This window comes from Euleptes europaea, chromosome 19 (assembly GCF_029931775.1).
Source record: "Euleptes europaea isolate rEulEur1 chromosome 19, rEulEur1.hap1, whole genome shotgun sequence".
Taxonomy (NCBI): domain Eukaryota; kingdom Metazoa; phylum Chordata; class Lepidosauria; order Squamata; family Sphaerodactylidae; genus Euleptes; species Euleptes europaea.
This window is the reverse complement of record NC_079330.1, coordinates 19,665,006-19,687,518: the sequence shown is the minus strand read 5'-3', so window position 1 is coordinate 19,687,518 and position 22,513 is coordinate 19,665,006. Positions and strand designations below refer to the sequence as shown.

The window sequence follows — 22,513 nt, the reverse complement described above, 5'->3', positions numbered from 1 at the left end:
GGGCTAGTCACACTCTCTCAGCCCCACCTACCTCACAGGGTGTCTGTTGTGCGGAGGGGAAGGGAAGGAGATTGTATGCCGGTTTGATTATTCCTTAAGGGGTAGAGAAAGTCAGCATATAAAAACCAACTCTTCTTCTTCTTACTGTTTTTATGCATGCTTTGACCAGCACATGTGTGAAATCCTAACGTTACAGCAACCTGGAGCAAAGGTTCAGATTAAAACAAAGTCTGTTTCGTGGGAGGGGTGGCTCCTTCATCTGAGGAACAGGTATTTTTTATAAATAAATCTGTAGTTTGAGTTGTGTTTGATTTGTCACCCTGATTCCTCGGTGAAATGCTTGAGTCTCTCTCTCTCTTGATAAGAATCATCATCATAATGGAGAACATTGATCAAACACCGACTGAGGCGAGCAAACATTGTTCTGAAAGCAATTAAGTACACATAGTGCCTGCCTCTAGATTTAACATAACAGGTATACGTGAAACATGAGAAAAGGAGGGTGAGGGGTATTTGAAAGAGGACTGGGAAATTGAGCAAAAGAAGAGGGCAGGGAGAAGAAGCACAGGTCAAAAAAGCAGGAGACAAAAAAAAGCATTGCTGTTGGTCTTCTGCAGTTAACATAAATAGGGGAAGAGTATATGTGGGGATGGGGGGGATCGTGTCCATTCAATGGCGTGAGCCTACATATGTAAAACTACATGATATTGGGTCCATGCAAACGTTCGGCTGTGTTTAACTGAATGAGCCTAGGTGGACAGTCAGCCTGGTGTAGTGGTCAGAGTGTCAGGTTAGGATCTGGGAGACCCAGATCCAATTCCCCACTTTGCCATAGATGACCTTGGACTGTCACCCCCCTCCCTCCCTCCCTCCCCCCCCCCCCTCTCTCTCTCTCTCTCTCTCTCTCTCTCTCTCTCTCAACTTAACCTACCTCACAGGGGTGTTATGAGGACAAAATGGAGGGGAGGAGAGTGATATAAGCTGCTTTGGGTCCCCATTGGGGAGGAAAATGGGGTATAAATGAAGTAAGCAAATGCAAATATCTAAAATGATAAAGAAATGACTTAAATGGATTGGAAGGGTATAGTTTGTTTAGGATTGCACTGTAAGCTTTAGCTAGGAAAGGAAAGGATGGGTTTGCATACACCCTGGTCCTCCTCTTCCTCCTATCTGGTGCTGAACTTTATAGTTCACCCAGCCACAGCCTCCATATTGGCTAGACCGACCTTGAAAAAACCTTCACACTACAAGAATCACACTGGAGAATCACTGCAAGATGAACACATTCCCCTAAAGAAGCTTTTTGGTGAAAAACGTAGGGAATTTTGGAAATTTTAACTGAGTAATAAAATCATAGAATCATAGAGTTGGAAGGGGCCATACAGGCCATCTAGTCCAACCCCCTGCTCAATGCAGGATCAGCCTAGAGCATCCCTGACAAGTGTTCGTCCAGCCTCTGCTGGGCAGCCAATTCCACTGTCAAACAACTCACTGTAAAAAATGTTTTCCTAATATCCAGCTGGTACTTTTCCGCCCTCAGTTTAAACCCATTATTGCAAGTCCCATCCTCTGCTGCCAACAGGAGCAACTCCCTGCCCTCCTCTAAGGGTCAGCCCTTCAAATACTTAAAGAGAGCGATCATGTCCCCCCTCAGCCTTACTTTCTTTTGCCCCATTACTCTTGGCCTTATTTTTTTATCTCCTGTGACTGGTGTGGTCCTTATTATTCCTCCTTCTCCAATGACTTTTCTAACAGTTAGAGCGGTTCCTCAGTGGAACAGGCTTCCTCGAGAGGTGTTCAGCACTCCATCCCTGGAGGTTTTTAAGAAGAGGCTAGATGGCCATCTGTCAGCAATGCTGATTCTATGACCTTAGGCAAAGCAGGAGAGGGAGGGCGCCTTGGTCATCTTCTGGGCATGGAGTAAAGGTCACTGGGGGTTTGGGTGGGAGGTAGTTGTGAATTTCCTGCATTGTGCAGGGGTTGGACTAGATGACCCTGGTGGTACCTTCCAACTCTATGATTCTATGACTTTGACATCACTTAAGACCTGATCCTTCTAACTGGAGATGCCAGGGATTGAACGTGGGTCCTTCCTGCATACACAGCGGATGCTTTCCCCCTGGAGCCAGCTGCCTGTCCACTTTACTGGGTGCCCCTGAGTTTTAGTATTATAAGAGAGGAACCATCTCTATCTAAGCAAGAATCTCAGAATGAGGCCGTGAAGATGTAACACAAACAGGAATCCTCCTTGGTAGACAGATAAACTGCTGCGGTTTTTGCCGGAATAAAATCTCTCCGCTGGTTTGTCTCTGTGAAAGACAATGAGGTCAAACGCTTCACCCACTGCGGTGAACAATATTGGGAAAAGACACAGCTGGGTGTATCAGAGAGAGAACTACCAGCCACTCGCCATGCTGCTCTTTAAAGTATGTTTTTGATCAGCAGCCCTGCTCTTCTTGTTGTTGTTTTTTAAAAAGATTTGCTTCTCAGTAAACAACAAAAAAATATAAATGAGAAAATCTCAACACAGGGACATTCAGAGGACAGCAGCTTAATCTGTAGGCTTTAAATCTCTAAAGGTGGGAGGGGGGCAGAACTAAGCTATATTTGGAAATGGGAGGAAAAAATAAGGTCTATTCCAGAAATTCTTAAAACTGTACCATCCTCCAGGATACCATTTTCGAAAGCAGCGCTCTCCTGAAATTTGTTGCCCAACAATTCAGGCTAGGGCTGCAAAGAGACGCTCTAGGGTCCCAGGCATAGATTTGCTGTTGCCCACCCGGTACTATTCAAACCCAACTTAAATATAGTGAGAAAAAGTCACATGGAATTGCTCACCTCTAACCTCACCCCCTACTTGCTTTATTTGGGAAGCCTCTACTGCAGGGGTGGGGAATGTCAGGCCCGGGGGCCGTATAAGGCCCGTAAAATCATTTGGTCTGGCCCTTTATGGGTCCTGGCAGATCTCTAGCTCAGAAGGATGCTGCCCTGCCTGAATCTTTTGGTCCCAGCTGCGGACAGCAGAGCTCAAAAGCGAGTCACTCTATGTGGCAGATACTTGGAGCCGTCTCCGGTTGTGCCTCTTGGCTAAATGTTTGACCAAATATAGCAGGCTAATTTTTAAGTTGATAATTTTGTATGGCCCACGAATGATGTTATAAATATCCAAATGGCCCTTGGCAGAAAAAAGGTTCCCCACCCCTGCTCTACTGGGACCTACCCTCCCAGGTTTACCTCCTCCCCACCTCAAGCTTTTCTTTCCTTCTTTCCTTCTTTCCTTCTTTCCTTTTTTCCTTTTTTCCTTCTTTCCTTCTTTCCTTCTTTCCTTCTTTCCTTCTTTCTTTCCTTCTTTCCTTCTTTCTTTCCTTCTTTCTTTCCTTCTTTCTTTCCTTCTTTCTTTCCTTCTTTCCTTCTTTCTTTCTTTGACTTAGGGCAATCCCATACTGTTTTCAAGGCAAGAGACATTCAGAGGTGGTTCACTATTGCCTACCTCCGTTCACCACCCTGGTATTCCCTGGAGGTCACCCATCCAAATACTTGCCATGGTCAAGGCTGAGAGTGCGTGACTGGCCCAAGGTCACCCAGCAAGTTTCCATGGCAGAGATAGAATTCGAACCTGGGTTTCCCAGGTCCTAGTTTGACACTTTAACCATCACCAGCGTGGTGTAGTGGTTAAGAGCAGTGGTTTGGAGAAGTGGACTCTGATCTGGAGAACCGGGTTGGATTCTCCACTCCTCCATATGAGCAGCAGACACTTATCTGGTGAACTGGATTTGTTTCCCCACTCCTCCACATGAAGCCAGCTAGGTGACTTTGGGCTAGTCACAACTCTCTCGGCCCCACCTACCTCACAGGGTGTCTGTTGCGGGGAGGGGAAGGGAAGGTGATTGTAAGCCAGTTTGATTCTTCCTTAAGTGGTAGAGAAAGTTGGCATATAAAAACCAACTTCTTCTTTCTCTCTCTCTTTTGCCATCAAGCTGACTTAGGCCAATCCCATAGGGTGTTCAAGGCAAGAGACATCCAGAGGTGGTTCACCACTGCCTACCTCCGGTTCACACCCCTGGTATTCCTGAAAGGTCTCCCATCCAAATATTTGCCAGGGTCAAGGCTGAGAGTGTGTGCCTGGCCCAAGGTCACCCAGCAAGTGTCCATGGCAGAGTGGGGAATTCGAACCTGGGTTTCCCAGATCCTAGTCTGGCACTTTAACCACTACACCACGCTGGCTCTCTTTCCTCTTGTCCCCAGGCAAAAAAAAACCTTACATCTGACTTCGCCTGCACCTCTCTAAGCCCAGGATAATTAAACCTTTGTTCCTTTTACTCTCTGGAAGCTATAATAAGAACTGCTTTCATCATTCCCATGTGTGCTCAGCTTGGATCTGAACTGAGCTCAGTATCCTGGGATCTGACTTGCTGGCCAAACCCAGTGCCACACGGGGACGATTCCCCTTGGAGGAGAAGCATTCGCGGCAGTAACAGGAGAACGTCCGCATAGCATTTTTTTACGGCACTTTGCTTAACTCGGCCTCCTGTGGCTCCCGTTCCCTCCCCCACCACCGGGGGTCTCTTGGAGCTTAAAAAAGGTAATTGACAAATTGCTATTTCCATGTGTCAATTACCCATTTTAAGCCACAGCTCCGTCAGTTAGGTTAGGTAGTGGACTTCTGGCTATAATACCATAGTACCAGTAATTGACACGTTGCTTTAGCTAAATGCTATAGCAATATATCAATTACTGGTTTTGTAAAGCCTTTTAAAAAATAGTCCTTCAGTAGTGGGCATTATGGCATCCATGGCAGGCAAGGATACGGAAACTGGCACCAATGTGGGCAGGACCTGCAAAAATGTGATCTCCCGCTTCATTCATCATACTAACACATCATACTGCAATCTTAAAATGATCTTATACAACCAGGTTTTGGAAAGGTTGAGAGCCAGCATGGTGTAGTAGTTGTTAAGAGTGGTGGACTCTAATCTGGAGGACCGGGTTCGATTCCCGCTCCTCCACATGAAGCCTGCTGGGTGACCTTGGGCCAGTCACAGTTCTTTCCGAACTCTCTCAGCCCACATGGAGGCAGGCGATGGCAAACCACCTCTGAAAAACTCTTACTTTGAAAACCCTACGGGGTTGCCATAAGTCAGCTGTGACTTGATGGCAAAAAATAAGTAAAATAATCTTGGAAAGGTCAGACTAAAACAGGGCAAAACCCAGAAAGAGGGTTACTGTTGTTGTTTAGCATCTGCACAACAACAACACACCTCACTCCAGAGTGACTACAAATCCTTGGTGTGGAAGCAACCCCAGACCCCTCTGTATCTCCTTTGAAATAGTGCCTGAATCACTACCTGGATTCTTTGCCTGCCTCCTTCGCCAAGCAATCCCAATGAAACTCCAGTTTATCCATATGTACTCATAACTCAGGAGCCCTGTGGCGCAGAGTGGTAAACTGCAGTACTGCAGTCCAAGCTCTGCTCACGACCTGAGTTCAACCCCAACAGAAGTTGGTTTCAGGTCGCCGCCTCAAGGTTGACTCAGCCTTCCATCTTTCCGAGGTCGGTAAAATGAGTACCCAGCTTGCTGGGGGTCAAGTATAGTCGACTGGGGAAGGCAATGGCAAACCAGCCTGTAAACAAAGTCGGGATGTGACATCACCCCATGGGTCAGGAATGACCCGGTGCTTGCACAGGGGACTTTTACCTTTACTCATAACTCATTTTCAGCTTGGATAGGTTTGCAATGAGTACATTATAGGAACCATGTCCCCATACAGCTTAACCATAGCGCCCTGCTACCCTTTTACACCTTCTCCTCTGCCATGGGCTGTTCCATTTTGGGGGAAACGTCCCCCTGAGAAATGGCTGAAGCTAGATTTGGGTCTCAGTAAGCCGCGTACGCTGGAGTCAAACATTTCCATTCTGCACTGACGTTTTTCTGCTGACTCTCCTTGAAGGAGCTCTAGGTGGTACACAAGGATCTCTCGGTTTTATCCTCACGAGAACCCTGCAAGGTAGTTTAGGCTGAAAGAGAGAGGGGTTAGCCCAGTGATTTGCAGTTGAATGGAGATTTGAACCCGAGGCTCCCCTCTCTTCCTCCAGCACTCCAGCCCAACACAGTGCCTGTGGGTGCCTTGGTACCCCCCAGCACTTGTCCTGGCACCCACCAAGTGGTTTTAGAAAGTGGGTGGGGCTCTTGCCCAGCAGGGCTTCCGATTGGCCGTGCTGATTAAATAACGTGGTTTCGGGGGCAGTTGCCACTACAGTGTTGGTTTTCTTCTCTCATTCCTCTTCCCAAGTGCATTGTTGAAATCACCCTTCTTCTCCACTGCCCTTGGGCTTCCTCTGTGGGGTTGGCTCCACCCCCCACAACAGCCATTTTGTAGCTGCACCCACCACCCTCTTCCAAAATCCCAAAGGCGCCCACAGGCTCAAAAAGGCCGGGGACCTCTGCCCCAGCCCCTATACTGCACTGCCTGTAGAATTTTGCATTCATACAACAAACAGCATGGGCACAAAATGCATTTGGAGTCTTTACCTGAAAAGAAGGGAGGGGAGGTACAATGTAAATAACATGCCATTCCTGATGAGTCACGCACCGAGGCTTCCCTTTTCCTCCTCCAGGGTGGGATCTCTGCAACCTGGTGTCTACCTTCGAGCTGAAAATGAGATGCGTGGGCAGGTTAATCATGAACCTCTGGGAACTGTATTCATAGCCTAGCAGGTGAGAAAAACAGCATGAATATTAATTATGCTGGCGCCGCGTTGGGTGATGCGTTTGGATGGAAGGGACCATGTGGAGAAGAATAAAGCTCGGTGCAACTACTCAGGGAAGCCGATCCCTTTCTATGATGGATCACAGCGGGAACAGATTTGGGTTGCTTCCCCATTCGTGCTGCCAATGCACAGTTATTCACAGCAGCAGCGGAAGCTCCACACGGGGTATTCTCAGGCCATTTATGCTGGTTCGATTCTGCTCCTCGCTCAATGCTGATTTTTTAAATCCGACCTTTAAAATGACTATTCATGGTCCTGACGCAAGAGGAGAAAGTCAAACAAATCCCACCCATCCCCACTTGCCTGCTCCTTAGTTCCTTCATTTGCATAGCCATTAGCAATAGTGGTTTGCATAGCTAAGCCGCGGCTGGGATTCTGCACGTTTCCTTCAGTGAATGCTCCGATGTGGGGGCGGAGCAATCAGTGAATTCTCCGATGCGGGGGCGGAGCAAAAACAAAAGGTCGCGTTAAAGGGGCTCTTAAGAAATGCGAAGCAGGTATGTGCCGGCTTCGCAGTGACATCTGGAATGACAGTTCAGCATGAAGCAATAAAAAAATATGCAGGGCCCTTCAGCCCGGAAGGGCTGTTAATTACCAAGCATAAATGGCCTCAGTGACATCACCTAATTTCCACTCCCCCACACACACACACCGCTACAGCGCTTTTGGCCAGCATCTAAAAAAAATCAGCAGTATGTATATTCCTATAGGGATAGCAAAATTATATATTTACAACTAATTTTTTAACAGCTGGTTAGAAAAACAAACAAAATACCAGTGTGCGTGTTTGTATGGAGGGGCGGGCAGGTGCAAGAAGGAATGGCACCAGATACGGGCAGGGAAGTATAGAAATCTGCACCCTCCCAGCCACACAGTGACCAAACGTGCTTTGAGTATGATCTTTCCAGAAAGAATGTTCCAAAGCAGGTTTAGGAAAAATCGCACAGAGATAGAGAAAAACCCAGCGGGAGGAGGAGGATTAGACAACAATGTGGTGTGGAAGCAAACAACGCCCCCCCCAAAAAAAAAACCTCAATGCAATTGGGGGGGGGGAATGCAGAGCTAAAGGGAAGTGTGGAAAAAACTGTGGACTTACAAGAGCCAGGACTAGAGCCCCAGATTTGTGTTTCTCTAAGGTTAGAGCTATCTATGGCTACTAGTCAAAATGATTACTAGTCATGAAGCATACCTTTTACAGTATCAGAGTCATCTTGCTGCTACAGTCATCTTGTTTGTGGGTTTCCTAGAGACACCTGCTTTACCACTGTGTGAACAGACTGCTGGATTTGATGGGCCTTGGTCTGATCCAGCAGGGCTTGTGTTATGTACCAAAAACCTGGAGCAAAAAAGTGTCCTGTCCCTTTAACAGAGGCTTAGTCTCTGGAAATGGACAGGTGACGCTTTTTCCTGGCATGAAAAACAACATTGCATTAAGCCTTTTTAAAGGGGGCAGGTCAGTGTTTTTCTCCTGGTTCTCAGCAATCCTGTTCTCAATCCAAAGCTGCAGAAAAAGTTTGCACAGTTCTCCTATGACCCAGGACAAGTTGCTTCATCCACCCAGCCCTCCGATTCCTCTACCAAAATGAGACAACCACAGCAATCCAGAGAAAAACATGGTGGGTGGGGTGGAGATTGGAGAATATACACGTGTGGTGCATGGTCAATCAATATATTAGAGAAAGTCCTTGGCAGGTTTTGAGGTAGAGCTCTTCACACAGGGGTGCATGTGTTATGTGCCATCAAGTTGCTTCTGACTTTTGGCGAACCTATGAATTGTGTGTGTGTTAAGTGCTATCAAGTCGCTTCCGACTCATGGCGACCCTATGAATCAATGTCCTCCAAAATGTCCTAACTTTGACAGCCTTGCTCAGAGCTTGCAAATTGAGGGCTGTGGCTTCCTTTATTGAGTCAATCCATCTCTTGATGGGTCTTCCTCTTTTCCTGCTGCCCTCGACTTTTCCTAGCATGACTGTCTTTTCTAGTGACTCTTGTCTTCTCATAACGTGACCAAATACGATAGCCTCAGTTTAGTCGTTTTAGCTTCTAGGGTCAGTCCAGGCTGGAGATTTGGGGAGGGGGGCGGAGCCTGAAGAGGGCAGGGTTTGGAGAGGGGAGGGACTTCAATGCCATAGAGTCCAATGGCCAAAGCGGCCATTTTCTCCAGGTGAACTGATCTTTATCAGCTGGAGATCAGTTGTAATAGCAGGAGATCTCCAGCCACCACCTCGAGGTTGGGCAAGGAGAAAACAGCACAAGCTCTAAGTTTAAGAAAAAACAATGCTATTTATAGAAACAAACTATATACAACTAAGTGCAACAAGACATATCAACTACAATGCCATGGAAATACTAAGCAATATCCAATTGAGACAGATTACAATGAAAACTCTAGAAATTCTCAAAGTTGGCAAGCAGGACTTGAGTTGGAACAGCTTGAATGACAAGAAAAGGTAAGTCATGCGCAGTAGCAAAATTGAAGGCAAACAATATCTGAGACAAGCCTTTCCATCTCAAGTCCTGCTTGCCAACTTTGGGAATTTCTAGAGTTTTCATTGTAATCCGTCTCAATTGGATATTGCCTAGTATTTCCATGGCATTGTAGTTGATATGTCTTGTTGCACTTAGTTGTATATAGTTTGTTTCTATAAATGTGTGTGTGTGTAAAGTGCCGTCAAGTTGCAGGTGACTTATGGCGACCCCTTTTGGGGTTTTCAGGGGAAGAGACTAACAGAGGTGGTTTGCCAGTGTCTTCCTCTGCACAGCAACCCCAGTCTTCCTTGGTGGTCTCCCATCCAAATACTAACCAGGGGTGACCCTGCTTAGATTCTGAGATCTGACGAGATCAGGCTAGCCTGGGCCATCCAGGTCAGGGCGTTTCTATAAATAGCATTGGTTTTCCCCCTTAAACTTAGAGCTTGTGCTGTTTTCTCCTTGCCCAATTGCTATTGTTACAGCACCATTCTCCTTTTTGTACCACCTAGAGGTTGGCAACCCCAACGACTAGTTCCTCTTACAAAGGAATTTCAAAGGGAGATTGGAAAGAGAAACTGCTGAATTACAGTTGATATTCAAACTAAAGTCAATGCATTTACCTGGGCTGAATAAAGACCTTGCATTCATGGCTCATTACCAATGCTGATTTCTCCACACCCATCTCTCCCCTGGACATCACAGACTCTTCTGCACACCACACCTAATCCCATCACGCCTGCTATTCACATTGACATACTGTTAACATTTACATACTAATGCTTGTCTGAATTCACTCTCCTCTACATAAAGACAGATGGATTCACATTCTAGGTGTATCTGAAGTGAGCTGTGGCTCACGAAAGCTCATACCCTGCCAGAAAATATTTTTGTTAGACTTTAAGGTGCTACTGGACTCCTGCCCTTTTCTAGAAAGTATTCTTGTTATTCTTTAAGGTGCCACCGGACTCTGGCCCCTTTCTAGAAAATATTCTTGTTAGTCTTTAAGGTGCTACTGGACTCTGGCCCTGTTCTAGAAAATATTCTTGTTAGTCTTTAAGGTGCCACTGGACTCTGGCCCTTTTCTAGAAAATATTCTTGTTAGTCTTTAAAATGCCACTGGACTCTTGCTCTTTTCTAGAAAATATTCTTGTTAGTCTTTAAGGTGCCACTGGACTCTTGCCCTTTTCTAGAAACTATTCTTGTTAGTCTTTAAGGTGCCACTGGACTCTTACCCTTTTCTAGAAAACATTCTTGTTAGTCGAAGGCTTTCACGGTCAGAGTTCATTGGTTCTTGTAGGTTATCCGGGCTGTGTAACTGTGGTCTTGGAATTTTCTTTCCTGACGTTTGCCAGCAACTGTGACAGGCATCTTCAGAGTAGTAACACTGAAGGACAGTGTCTCTCAGTGTCAAGGGTGTAGGAAGAGTAATATATAGTCAGAAAGGGGTTGGGTTTGAGCTGAGAATTGTCCTGTAAAAGTAATGTGCTAATCATTGTCCTGTAAGTATCAAGATAATGTGCTAATGTGGGTTTAAACACTGAAAAATACAAGAAAATACAACAAATGCTACGATCAGCAAAAGACAAAAGAGACCCCCTCACCTCTGCAGGAGTATATCGTATACCTTGCAGCTGTGGAGAAGTTTACATCGGGACCACAAAACGCAGCATACAAACAAGGATAAAAGAACATGAAAGATACTGCAGACTTGGCTAACCTGAGAAATCAGCAGTGGCTGAACATGGACTGACCCAAACAGGACACAGGGTCTTATTCCAAGACACTGAAAGACTGGACAATTCTACCAACTATTTTGTCAGATTGCACAGAGAAGCCATTGAAATTCATAAACATCAGCACAACTTTAACAGGAAAGAGGAGAGTTTAAGAATGAATAAGGCTTGGCTTCCTGTTCTGAAAACCTCCAGACTAACAAAGACAACATTCAACAATAGCCATGCAGATTAGCTTTGGATTACACACATTAACAGATCACTTCAGGATACAATGGTTCCATATTAACATACCACACCCTCATTAGCACATTATCTTGATACTTACAGGACAATGATTAGCACATTACTTTTGCAGGACAATTCTCAGCTCAAACCCAACCCCTTTCTGACTATATATTACTCTTCCTACACCCTTGACACTGAGAGACACTGTCCTTCAGTGGTACTCCTCTGAAGATGCCTGCCACAGCTGCTGGCGAAACGTCAGGAAAGAAAACTCCAAGACCACGGTTACACAGCCCGGATAACCTACAAGAACCAATTCTTGTTAGTCTTTAAGGTGCCACTGGACTCTGGCCCTTTTCTACTACCAACGACTAGTGAAATCCATTCCATTGGCAAGAGCGCCACCTGGTGGTAAATGAACACAACTCCATCCTTTGGGCTCTCCGCTTTTTCTCACTGGTGCAACTGGCTAGAGAGCAAGCGCCTCGCGAAGGGTGGGCGTCTTCACGACCCAGCTGCCCCGTTTCCGTGCACGGGACCGAGCAGGGCTGCACCCGAGCCAAGCCTGCGGAGAGGCCGATCTTTGCACCGCGTGGGCTCTTTGCTCCCAGCAGCCTGGCCAGCGCCCAAGCCCTGCCTCCCGCTCGCAGGAAGCTCTGCCTCTCCGTTGCATAAGCGCACCCAAAAGTTCCCCTTCCGTGGCCATCAGCCCTGCCCTCTAGGGAGGGCGAGGGAACCAGGAGGCGGCTCGGCAAGGGCTTCTCCTCTGCAAAGTTTGGGGCTGGCTCCGCCCAAGCGCCAAAGTCCAAATTGGAAGGGGGAAAAAAATTAAAACAATTAAAAGTAACACAATAAAGAATTAAAAAAGGCGATTGCAAAAACTCAGATCTGGCTGTTCCCTAAAAGGACCCGCAAATGGCCACGCGTTTGTTCGAGGGGAAGGACCATGCCTCCGTCTATCTGAAATACAGGTTCTCCCCTCCCGAGAAACTTCAAGAGGTCGTCTTCTCCTACCTGGAAAACAAGGTAAGGGGGGGGGGCAAAGGGGTCTATGCGCTCACCTTGAAGTATGGAAAGCCTGGGAAGGGGAAGCAGGTGGCAATTGGGGTTGCCAGCGCCCCCCCCTCCCTCCCAGCCACTGGCAGGGGATGGAGGCAGGGTTGCCAGTTGCAGGTTGGGAAACGCCTGGAGGTTTGCGGAGGGCTGCCAACTTGGAAGGCTTTAAGAGGGGAGCGGGCACGTCCCTGGAGGAGAGGGCTCTCCATGCATGGTATGGAGAGGGTGGACAGGGAGAAGCTTTTCTCCCTCTCTTATAATCCCAGAGCAGGAAGCTGGCGGGTGACAGATTCAGAACAGAGAAAAGGAAATTCACCGTGGGTAGCCCTGTTAGTCTGTCTGCAGTAGTAGAAAAGGGCGAGAGTCCAGTAGCCCCTTAAAGATCAACAGAAATATTTTCTGGTAGGGTATGAGCTTTCTCATCGAGGTCTCTGAAGAAGTGGGCTGTGGCTCACGAAAGCTCCTACCCTACCAGAAAATATTTTTTGTTAGTCTTTAAGGTGCTCCTGGACTCTTGCCCTTTTCTACTAGAGAAAAGGAAGTATTTCTTCACACAACGCAAGGTTAAACTGTGGAACTCCCTGCCCCAAAATGTGGTGATGGCCGCCAACGTGGAGGGCTTGAAGAGGGGAGTGGACATGTTCATGGAAGAGAGGAGTATTCAGGGCTACTAGTCATGATGCATACATATTCTCTCCAGGATCAGAGGAGCATGCCTATTCTGTTAGGTGCCGTGGAACACAGGCAGGATGGTGCTGCTGCAGCCGTCTTGTTTGGGGGCTTCCTAGAGGCACCTGGCTGGCCACTGTGGGAACGGACTGCTGGACTTGATGGGCCTTGGTCTGATCCAGCAGGGCTTTTATTACGTTATTATGAAAGGGCCGCTTTAGGACCAGCTCAATGGCCCTTGTGAGAATTTCCAGGAAGGGCGGCTCTGTTAGTCTGCTTCACCCCAAACAGAGTGGGTGTGGTGATAATTGAAAACCTGTCTTCATTGGTAGCTAGTTTGCTGTCAGAAGTAACTCTCCCTTTTCACGGCTCTTGCATGCTTCTCGCTTTCCCAACTCATTGTCTGTTGGGAGTCGTCCACACCCAGTCCTTTATTCTTTGTTCTTCTTCTTATTGGATCTTCATTTAGCAAACGCTATACTAATGCAGCCCTGACCTGGATGTGAACAGACTGCTGGATTTGATGGGCCGTGGTCTGATTCAGCAGGGCTTTTCTTATGTTCTTATGGAGCCTGGGGAGGACAGGGACCTCAGTGGGGTACCAAGCCACGGAGCCCTACCTCCAAATCATCCATTTTCTCCAGGGGAACTGATCTATGTAGTCTGGAAATGAGCTGTAATTCCAGGGGATCCCCAGGTCCCACCTGGAGGTTGGCATCCTTGGCTACCCAGTGGGATTGATGGCAGGAGAGGGGAAATTTAGAATTGGAGAGAGTCTCGGTCAGAACTCCCTCCCCTTGAAATCGACGACGATTTTGTGTGTGACCGGCAGGATGTCACGCCATCTTCTGGGCATGGAGTATGGGCCATTGGGTGTGTGTGGAGAAGGTAGTTGTGAATTTCCTGCATTGTGCAGGGGGTTGGACTAGATGACCATGGTGGTCCCTTCCAACTCTATGATTCTATGATTCCTCAGAAAGTGACCTCCTTTCAACTGGCGGTGGACGTGGGGTGCGGTTCAGGCCAAAGTACACTGTGGCTGGCGAAGCGGTTTGAGAAGGTGGTCGGGACGGACATAAGCGAAGCTCAGATCGAGGAGGCCAAGCAGGCTGCCCATCCTGCCAATGTCTCTTACCTGTAAGTAAGAAAGGACAACACCCCCCACACACACACACATCTATGTACTTCTCCAGTGATTCCATTTTTGCTGCAAGTAAGTGACGCACATCGTCACAAGAGTGGAATTTGGAACTTTACTCGATGTCCTACTGAACTGAATCAACCTGAATTAGCTTTTAACACTAATTGCAAGAGTCTCTCAAGAGTCACTGCTCTACAAGGTTGATACCTGCACACATAGTATATGAGAGACATATACTAACCAGTATTACAACTAGAACCAATCTGACCAGATGTTTGAGTAAACCGGTAATAGATTTTACAACCTATACACATGCCTGGTTGGGTTTGAACTGTTTGTATATGTATTTATTTATTTCTGTAAATGTGTGCAGGCTTAACACGTGTTTTAATTGACCACTGATGAAGGCCCAATAGGCCGAAACACATTTGGTATGTGGTTACAGAGATCAACCCTAGGAAATGCCATTGTGCTATTTTAATGTGTTTAAATATTTTTAACCTTTATTTAGCACTTCTAATAAATTATATTTTTAGTATTTATATACATATATACATATATATATATATACACACACACACATATACATACACACACACACACACATATATATATATGTGTGTGTATATTTATACCCAACCTTGGGTACCCAACTAGATTTCCCCCCTCCAGTTCAGCATTGCTGATTAATATAATTGTACACAGCTGGGGAGGGGAGGGATCTCTAGAACTGAGGTGCCACTACAGAAAAGATCCTGACTTCGGTAACCACCAACCACATTTCTTAAGAACTCTTGTTTACAGACAACTTCCTAATATTGCATTTAGGGTATATTTCTACCCCAAGCCAAATGCCAATGTATCTTGGGGTAGAAAACGTCCCACAAAACCACTTTTATTGGTAGATCATTGTGTTTCACAGTACTAAAACACCCAGAGAATGTGGCCCGGTCGAACATGCCCCAGAATCCTTTGCAATTTGCAGAAGCTCTGTTGCAGATGTACTCCCTCAGTAGCCAGATCAATATGGAAAGTGTCCCCCAAAGAGAGAAAGTTTGCAAATAGCTGGGGAGACGGTGTGCACTTAGCCACGGTCTCAATTAATAATAATTAGCAATAAAGGTGGTTTTTCCTGCTTCCTCACCCAGCGTGTGCCCTGCGGAAAACCTCCCATTCAAGGATAACTCTGTGGACTTCATCATGTCCTTTGCTGCAGTCCACTGGTTTGACCTCCCCAGCTTCATGAAGGAAGTGGAAAGAGTCCTTAAGCCCTCTGGCTGTGTGGCGTTCTCCACCAACTGCCTGGACATGCAGCTCCATTACAAAGATTGTACGGAGAAGCTGACCGAGATCTTTCAGGAGGTGAGCCAACCAACCAACCTGGCAAAGAGAATCCAGAATGTTGTGCGGTGGGGGCTAGAGAAAAATGTCGCAGAAAGAAGAGACGCAGGCTGGGAGCCAGCACGGTGTAGTGGCTAAGAGCGGCAGGACTCTAATCTGGTGAACCAGGTTTGATTCCCCACTCCTCCACATGAAGCCTGCTGGGTGACCTTGGGCTAGTCACAGTTCTCTCCGAACTCTCTCAGCCCCACCTACCTCACCAGGTGTCTGTTGTGGGGAGGGAAAGGCGATTGTAAGCTGCTTTGAGACTCCTTAAAGGTAGAGGAAAAGGTGGGGTATAAAAACCAACCCCTCTTTCTCTTCTGATTCCACATCATAGTTGGTTTGCCTTCAGAAGGTCCCAGGTTCAGTTTCCGTCATCTCGAGTTAAAAGGATAAGATAGTCGGTGATGGGAAAGACCGTTTCTCATGTGATTCGTGCACCGCTCTGTTAGCAGATGGTGCGTTATCCTGAGCCTTGGCGTTCAGGTGCATTGACTTCTCAGCATGGACACTATTTACAGTCAAGAGGCATCGGTCACTCCCACTTGGAGGTGAACTTCAGAAGGGGAGGAGCTGAAACATGAAGAATGGAAATAGTAGTTGAACAAGGGCAAAACTTTGGAAAGGCCTCTCCAAAATTTCCACCGCATAAAAGTTGAGAACAAAAGTTGAGAACATCAGCAGGGATGGGTATCAGGATGTAGAACTGTCCAGGATGGACAGTGTGTATGAAATGGGGACCAAAGAAGTACGCAATGGCCCTTGTATAGGGAGATTCTCCCAGATAGAGGGAGGGGTGCATCCAGATGTACAGCTCTGTTTTTCCATGGCCTCTTTTTCCTTCTCAGTTTCGGAAACGGACCTTCGAATACGCCAACGACAGAGTCCGTCGTGTGCAAGATGATTACCAAATGGTATTTGAGGCCCTGCCATTTCAGGATAAGCAGAGGTGAGTCGGTGCTGCTATTTGGGACGGCGACAAACACAGCTGTGCGTTGGCTAGGACCCGCATCAGCTGCTTGGCGGCCCTTTATGCCAAGGGTCCCCAACCTTTCGGAGCCTGTGGGCACCTTTGGAATTTTGGAACAGGGTCGGGGACGCAACCTCAAAATGGCTGCCCCGGGAGGCGGAGCCAACCACTCAGAGGACGTCCGAGTGCAAGGGAGAAGAGGGGTAATTTTTAAAAAATATATTGGGAAAGAGGAGTGAGAATAAAACCAGTGTACTGTGGGGGTAGCTGCCTTTGCAACAATGCTTTTTAATCTGCACCGCTGATTGAATTTCCAATGGCCAGTCAAAAGCCTTGCTGGGCAAGAGTCCTACCTAGGCCCACACACTTTCTAAAATCACTTCCTGGGTGCCAGGAAACGTGTTGGTGGGCATCCAGGATCACGACTTTGGGGACTCTTCTTCTGTGCAGAAAATGGCAGCTGAGCCACCTACCAATGTGCCATTCCTTTTACGTGATTTGATATTGGAGCGAGACCTCTTTCATTATGCTATTGTCTGTACTTGTCCTGGGGAAGGGGAAATGGCAGCTTTTTTAGGAGACGGCTAGAAGAAAAACCTGTGTGCCTTTTTTTTATTACTTACACTTGTTACCCTTTCTCCAAGGATCTTAAGGCACCGTAGAAGGTTCTTCCTTCTCCTTTTGTCCTCACAACCACCTTGTGAGGTATGTGAGGCTGTATAAGAGAGCAATTGGCCTGAGGTCACTCCTTCATAGGAAGCCCACAAACAAGACGACTGCAGCAGCACCATCCTGCCTGTGTTTCACAGCGCCTAATATAATAGGCATGCTCCTCTGATCCTGGAGAGAGTAGGTTTGCATCATGACTAGTATCCATTTTGACTAGTAGCCATGAATAGCCTTCTCCTCCATGAACATGTCCGCTCCCCTCTTAAAGCCTTCCAAGTTGGCAGCCATCCCCACATCCTGGAGCAGGGAGTTCCACAATTGAACAATGCGTTGTGTGAATGCTTTTTTTATCACCCTTCAGCTTCAGCAGATGACCCCACTTTCTAGTATTATGAGAGAGGGAGAAAAGCTTCTCCTTGTCCAATCTCTCCATCCCATGCATAATTTTATAGACCTCTATCATGTCTCCCCTTAACCACCCCCTTTCCAAGATAAACAGCCCTAAGCGCTTTAACCACTCCTCATAGGGCAGTTGTTTTAGTCCCCTGATCATTTTGGTTCATGTTCCCACTCTGCCATGGTAGGTTGCTGGGCCAGTCCCACACATTCAGCCTCACAGAGTTGTTGTGAGGATGAAATGGAGAAGGGGAGAATAGTGTAAGGCAATTTTGGTCCCTGCTGGGGAGAAAAGTTAGGTAAAAAATGAAGTAAATAATCATAAGGAAGACAACGGAAGAAGGAGCTCTGACTCTCTGTGGTCAGAGAGAGTCGGCAGTGAGGAGTCAGAGGGGCTCTCCAAGAAACCCCCTCACCCCCTTATGCTTCTGTCCTCTCTACATTTTATCAATTTTTACAAGACCATTCCTTCCAATGTTTTGCAGATGAGAACAGGGAGACCCTTCCACTGCCCTGATTCTCATCTCGAGCCTTTGTCCGCAGTGCCAAACACTATTACATGTTGTTAAAGGCAATACTCCCTGGGCTGTATTCATTTATTCTACAAGTGCTTCTCCTCCCTAGATTGGAACACCCAGAGGGTGTTTGTAGACCAAAAGAGCAAAGGTATACTAGAGAAACACAATGTCCTGATACTAGCTTATCAGCAACTGCAGTTTGTGAAAGGGAGGGCTGTGCGCACCGTGCATGGTACCGTTTTCATACGCACTCTTTTATGCAGGTGTGCGCGAGAGGCACAATTCACAAAGACAAACTCAGAGATTAAAGTGCTGGAGAAAGGAGGAACTCTTAAGGGCAACCTTGGTGACTCAAACAAACACCATTTTAATAAGGTGACCCCGCTACCAGTGGGAGAGTGATAGAGAAATGGCAAGACAAAATGGCAGAATATGCAGTAATGGCCAAATTATCCAGTTTGGTAAATGGCAGAACGATAGAAGAATTCCAGAAGAAATGGGCGTTTTATTTTGACTATATAAAGTAGAAACTAGAATTTAATAAAGAAGGGTGAAGGCAGAGTAACAAATAAAAGAATATTAATAATAAGGCAGCAGAAATATTGTGTATATCTAATAGTTAAGTTTCGAACATCAAATGAAGAACAAAAGTGGAGTACAGAATGGGGAATACGAATTGTATTAAGTATTGCTTTGATAGATAGCTTGAAAAGTAGTGGAAATATGGATAAAGGATTTAGGTAGATTATAAACTAAACAAATGTCCAAGATTATATGAGTGATCAATTCAAAACGAACTCCCTGAAAGACTGCTCACACTGTATGTATTAGAATGGTTGAGATAATTATGTTTGTATTTGAAAATTTTAATAAAAATGCATATATATATATAAAAGTGGGAGAGTGATTTACCAGGGATCAGAAAATAAGGGTTGTCCCTAGCAAATAGGGGTAACTGGAGCATGTGACATACACAAGACTGCAATCCTACATGCTCACTTGCATGTGAGTAATCCCTACTGAATTTTGCTGGGTTTGAATTCAGGATAAACATGCATAGGATCAAGCTAGAAATCACCATTCCATCTCTGTTGCAGAAGATTATTGAATTCTCTGCAGGGCTTTTTCTTTGCTAAACCGTTCTTACTTGTTTCCAGGATCACTGATATTTATGGCGCAGTGCCCTTTACTGTGGCTGGAGTCCTGGGATATTTCCAGACCTTTTCTATGTACCAAACCTTTCTAAAAGCTGAGCCTGAGGCAGCCAAATCCCTCATCCAAAACACTGAAAAAAGGTAAGTAACAACATAGGATCAACCTATGTAAGAAGTCTTAAAGAAAACATGTTTGTGTTCTTTGGATCAGAGATGGTAATCTGTACCTTTCCTCCATCATGAATAAAAGCAGCGCGGGGGTGTGTGTGAGATAAATCTTCTTCTCCCCTCCCCAACAGTCTTGTGCTTTAAATCGCAGCCCTCACCGTTGCAATCTCAAAAATAAAAATCTCGAATCTATATGTAGCTTTACTGTCCGTGGAAACTAGGCCCAAACTGGTCTCCTCGTTTGCCTTCACCTACAAGAACCGATCCCTAGAATCGTCCCCTAGGGAGAAAAATGCAGAACCTAATAATGTATCTGAACATGTGTAAAGTGCATTCCCCTCAACACAGAGCGACTGCGTGACAAAAGTAGTGAGTTCTCAAAATCCTCTCCCTGTGAGTGTTGATGATCAAATATTTTTGAACGCTTTAATATTTGAGACCTGAACTTCGACATTCTCTGGTTGATACCAAGTCTTGAAAAATCTGACACTATCTGCCAACACAGTAGTACTTAGAATCTGATAATTGACATGCAATGGTAGGTAGACTTCAGCAGCTAATTATGTACGAGATTTCTAAAGGGCTCAAAATTCGATTCTGAGATATTTTTCCATTATGGAATCATAGAATTGGAAGGGATCACCAGGGTCATCTAGTCCAACCCACTGCACAGTGCAGGAAATTCTGAACTACCTCCCCCCACACACACACCCCTCCAGTGACCCATACTTCATGCCCAGAAGATGGCCAAGGTGCCCTCCCTTTCCTGCTCTGCCTAAGGTCATAGAATCAGCATTGCTGACAGATGGCCATCTAGCCTCTTCTTAAAAACCTCCAGGGAAGGAGAGCTTACCACCTCCCAAGGAAGCCTGTTCCATCGAGGAACTGTTCTAACTGTTGGGACTATGGGTGCTACTAAATTTTGCAGTCCCACAGTTTCAATTTGAAATGCCCCGTTTCGTTTTTTGTTTCCCCCCCTTTGCAAATTGAGCCTGTGAGTCTTTATTTTAACGGGACATCCTAGCTTGCAGTTCTAGCAATTTAATGGGACATCCCAGCTTGCAGTCCTAGCAATTGGTTCCCCCCATGGAACCTCCATGTTCAAAGGCTGCATATCTGTTATAATCAGATAGCCAGGGGCTAAGCAGTGCGAGATGGCCGTTAGGTTAGCTTCTCTCAGATAGCTGGATGGGTCTGGTACTGCAATTATTATTTAGCATGCAGATGAGTTTTGGATGGAATCCAGGTTGCTTCACATTTAACCTTACCTTCTTCTCAGGATCCTGGAGGTGATGGGAGTTTCCTCTCTTGAGACTCCGTTGGAGATGAGGATGCGGCATGTGGCTGTTCTGGGGTGCAAGAACTCCTGAAAAAGGCATGGATCCAGGCAGGAGTCTGCAGATTGGGAAAACCTGTGCCATATTTTCAGCCCCTGCTGAAAAACACCTGATTGTTATTTAGAGGAAAGGAAAATAAATCCAGTTATTCCAAGGCTTCAGAGCCAGTCAGAGGACCAAGAGCCGCCGGAAGTCTTGCTTATTTTCCAAAGCAATATTGTTTTCCATTTATAAAGCTAGAAGCGCCAGTGTGGTTGGGACAGGTTCTCCGCTCACCTGTCGAACACACATTGGTAAGTTGTGTGCCCTTGATCTAACCAATCTCACCACGTGGTTGTGAGGATAAAATCGGAGAGCCTCCCCCATGCAGATATGTCACCCTGAGCTCTCTGCAAGATAAAAGTGTTACTATTAATTATACAAAGTAGGATTACAGTGCTGCCCCCCCTCTAATGGGGAATCAATCTCATTTCAGTTTGTAATAACGGCTCACCCGTCATTTTCACTGCTTAGATTTCTACTGTCTCCTCTCTGTCTACCTTAAATCATCCCACTTTCTCATTTTTGGTTGGTACTTAATGTTGTTGTCTGACAAGGACAAAAAAAAAGCAATAAAATGGCTAAAAATCTCTCCTGTTGTGCGTGGCTCTTTGCAAGTTGTGGAGTGAGTACCACTGGTCTAAGGTATGTGTTTCTGCAAAGCTGGGGCTTGCAGAAAAATACCAAAGGATTTTTTTCCCCACAAGAGGGGATAAACTTCAAGAAGGCCATTCCTTGGGATGCCACCCATTTAGCTTCAGATGGTAGGGTCATAGGGTCACCTGACGCAGGGCTTCCAAAGATGATGAGTAGACAGGTAGGTTCATATGGGTGTACGTGGTCCTTCAGGTATGCTGGCCTGAAGCAAAAGGTGAATATCAGCACCATGAATTGGGCCTGGAAACAAATTGGAAGCCAGTTAAGAAGAGGAATAAGAGTTGGTTTTTATATGCTGACTTTCTCTACCACTTAAGGGAGAATCAAACTGGCTTACAATCACCTTCCCTTCCCCACAAAAAACACCCTGTGAGGTAGGTGGGGCTGAGAGAGTGTGACTAGACCATGTTCCCCCAACGGTTTCATGTGTAGGTGTGGGGAAACAAATCCAGTTCACCAGATTAGCATCTGCCACTCATGTGGAGGAGTGGGGAATCAAACCCGATTCTCCAGATTAAAGTCCACCGCTCCAAACCATCGCTCTTAACCACTACACCACGCTGGTGTAGATGGAATACCATTGCAGTATTCTGGTTCCCCTTAACTCCTGTCTTCCTTGCCTTATGTCAGCTTGATTCTGAGACTCTCTCATGCCTTTTTTCTATAAGTACCTCCTGTTGAATCTGGCGAACTTCAGGTACTTGCTTGCTTTTAAAGTTCTTGGGTTTTCCTGATGTTTTTTAAGAATTCAAGTAGCATTAGGTTGGGGGTTCTGGATAGGACTTTTCATGCCCCTCTGTGCATGATTAGCACCTTTCCAAACTGCTCTTTGTAGCTTATGTCTTCTGAGAAATCCCAAGCATAATAGCCAAGCATAAAAGGCTGAAGACAGGGCCTTTAAAATCAAGTCTTCTAAAATCTAAACGTTTGGGTGTATACCTTATATTGCACCATTAGATGGCAATACGAGGTGGCTTTTCAAATTTTGTCAAGTCGTTTCAGACATTCTGCTCTTTTTGTCCCTGGGATCTGTCCTTTTTATCAACACATGCCTTGATTGATTGGGTATACTTCAGTTATATCCAGCTTTTCTCCCCAGTGGGAACCCAAAATGACTTAAACACTTGCTCTCCTTCACTATCTTCATCACAGC

The 22,513-nt window shown here is 46.1% G+C and overlaps 1 protein-coding gene across 1 annotated transcript; it reads left to right on the top strand.

Moving 5' to 3' along the window:
* The first annotated feature begins 12,118 nt into the window (after nucleotides 1-12,118).
* Nucleotides 12,119-20,697, top strand: LOC130491615 (putative methyltransferase DDB_G0268948). Its single transcript, XM_056865386.1, has 6 exons — nucleotides 12,119-12,229; nucleotides 13,905-14,065; nucleotides 15,218-15,431; nucleotides 16,301-16,401; nucleotides 19,163-19,300; nucleotides 20,607-20,697. The coding sequence occupies exons 1-6, from the start codon at nucleotides 12,119-12,121 to the stop codon at nucleotides 20,695-20,697; spliced, it is 816 nt and encodes a 271-aa protein (XP_056721364.1).
* Nucleotides 20,698-22,513: the final 1,816 nt, after the last annotated feature.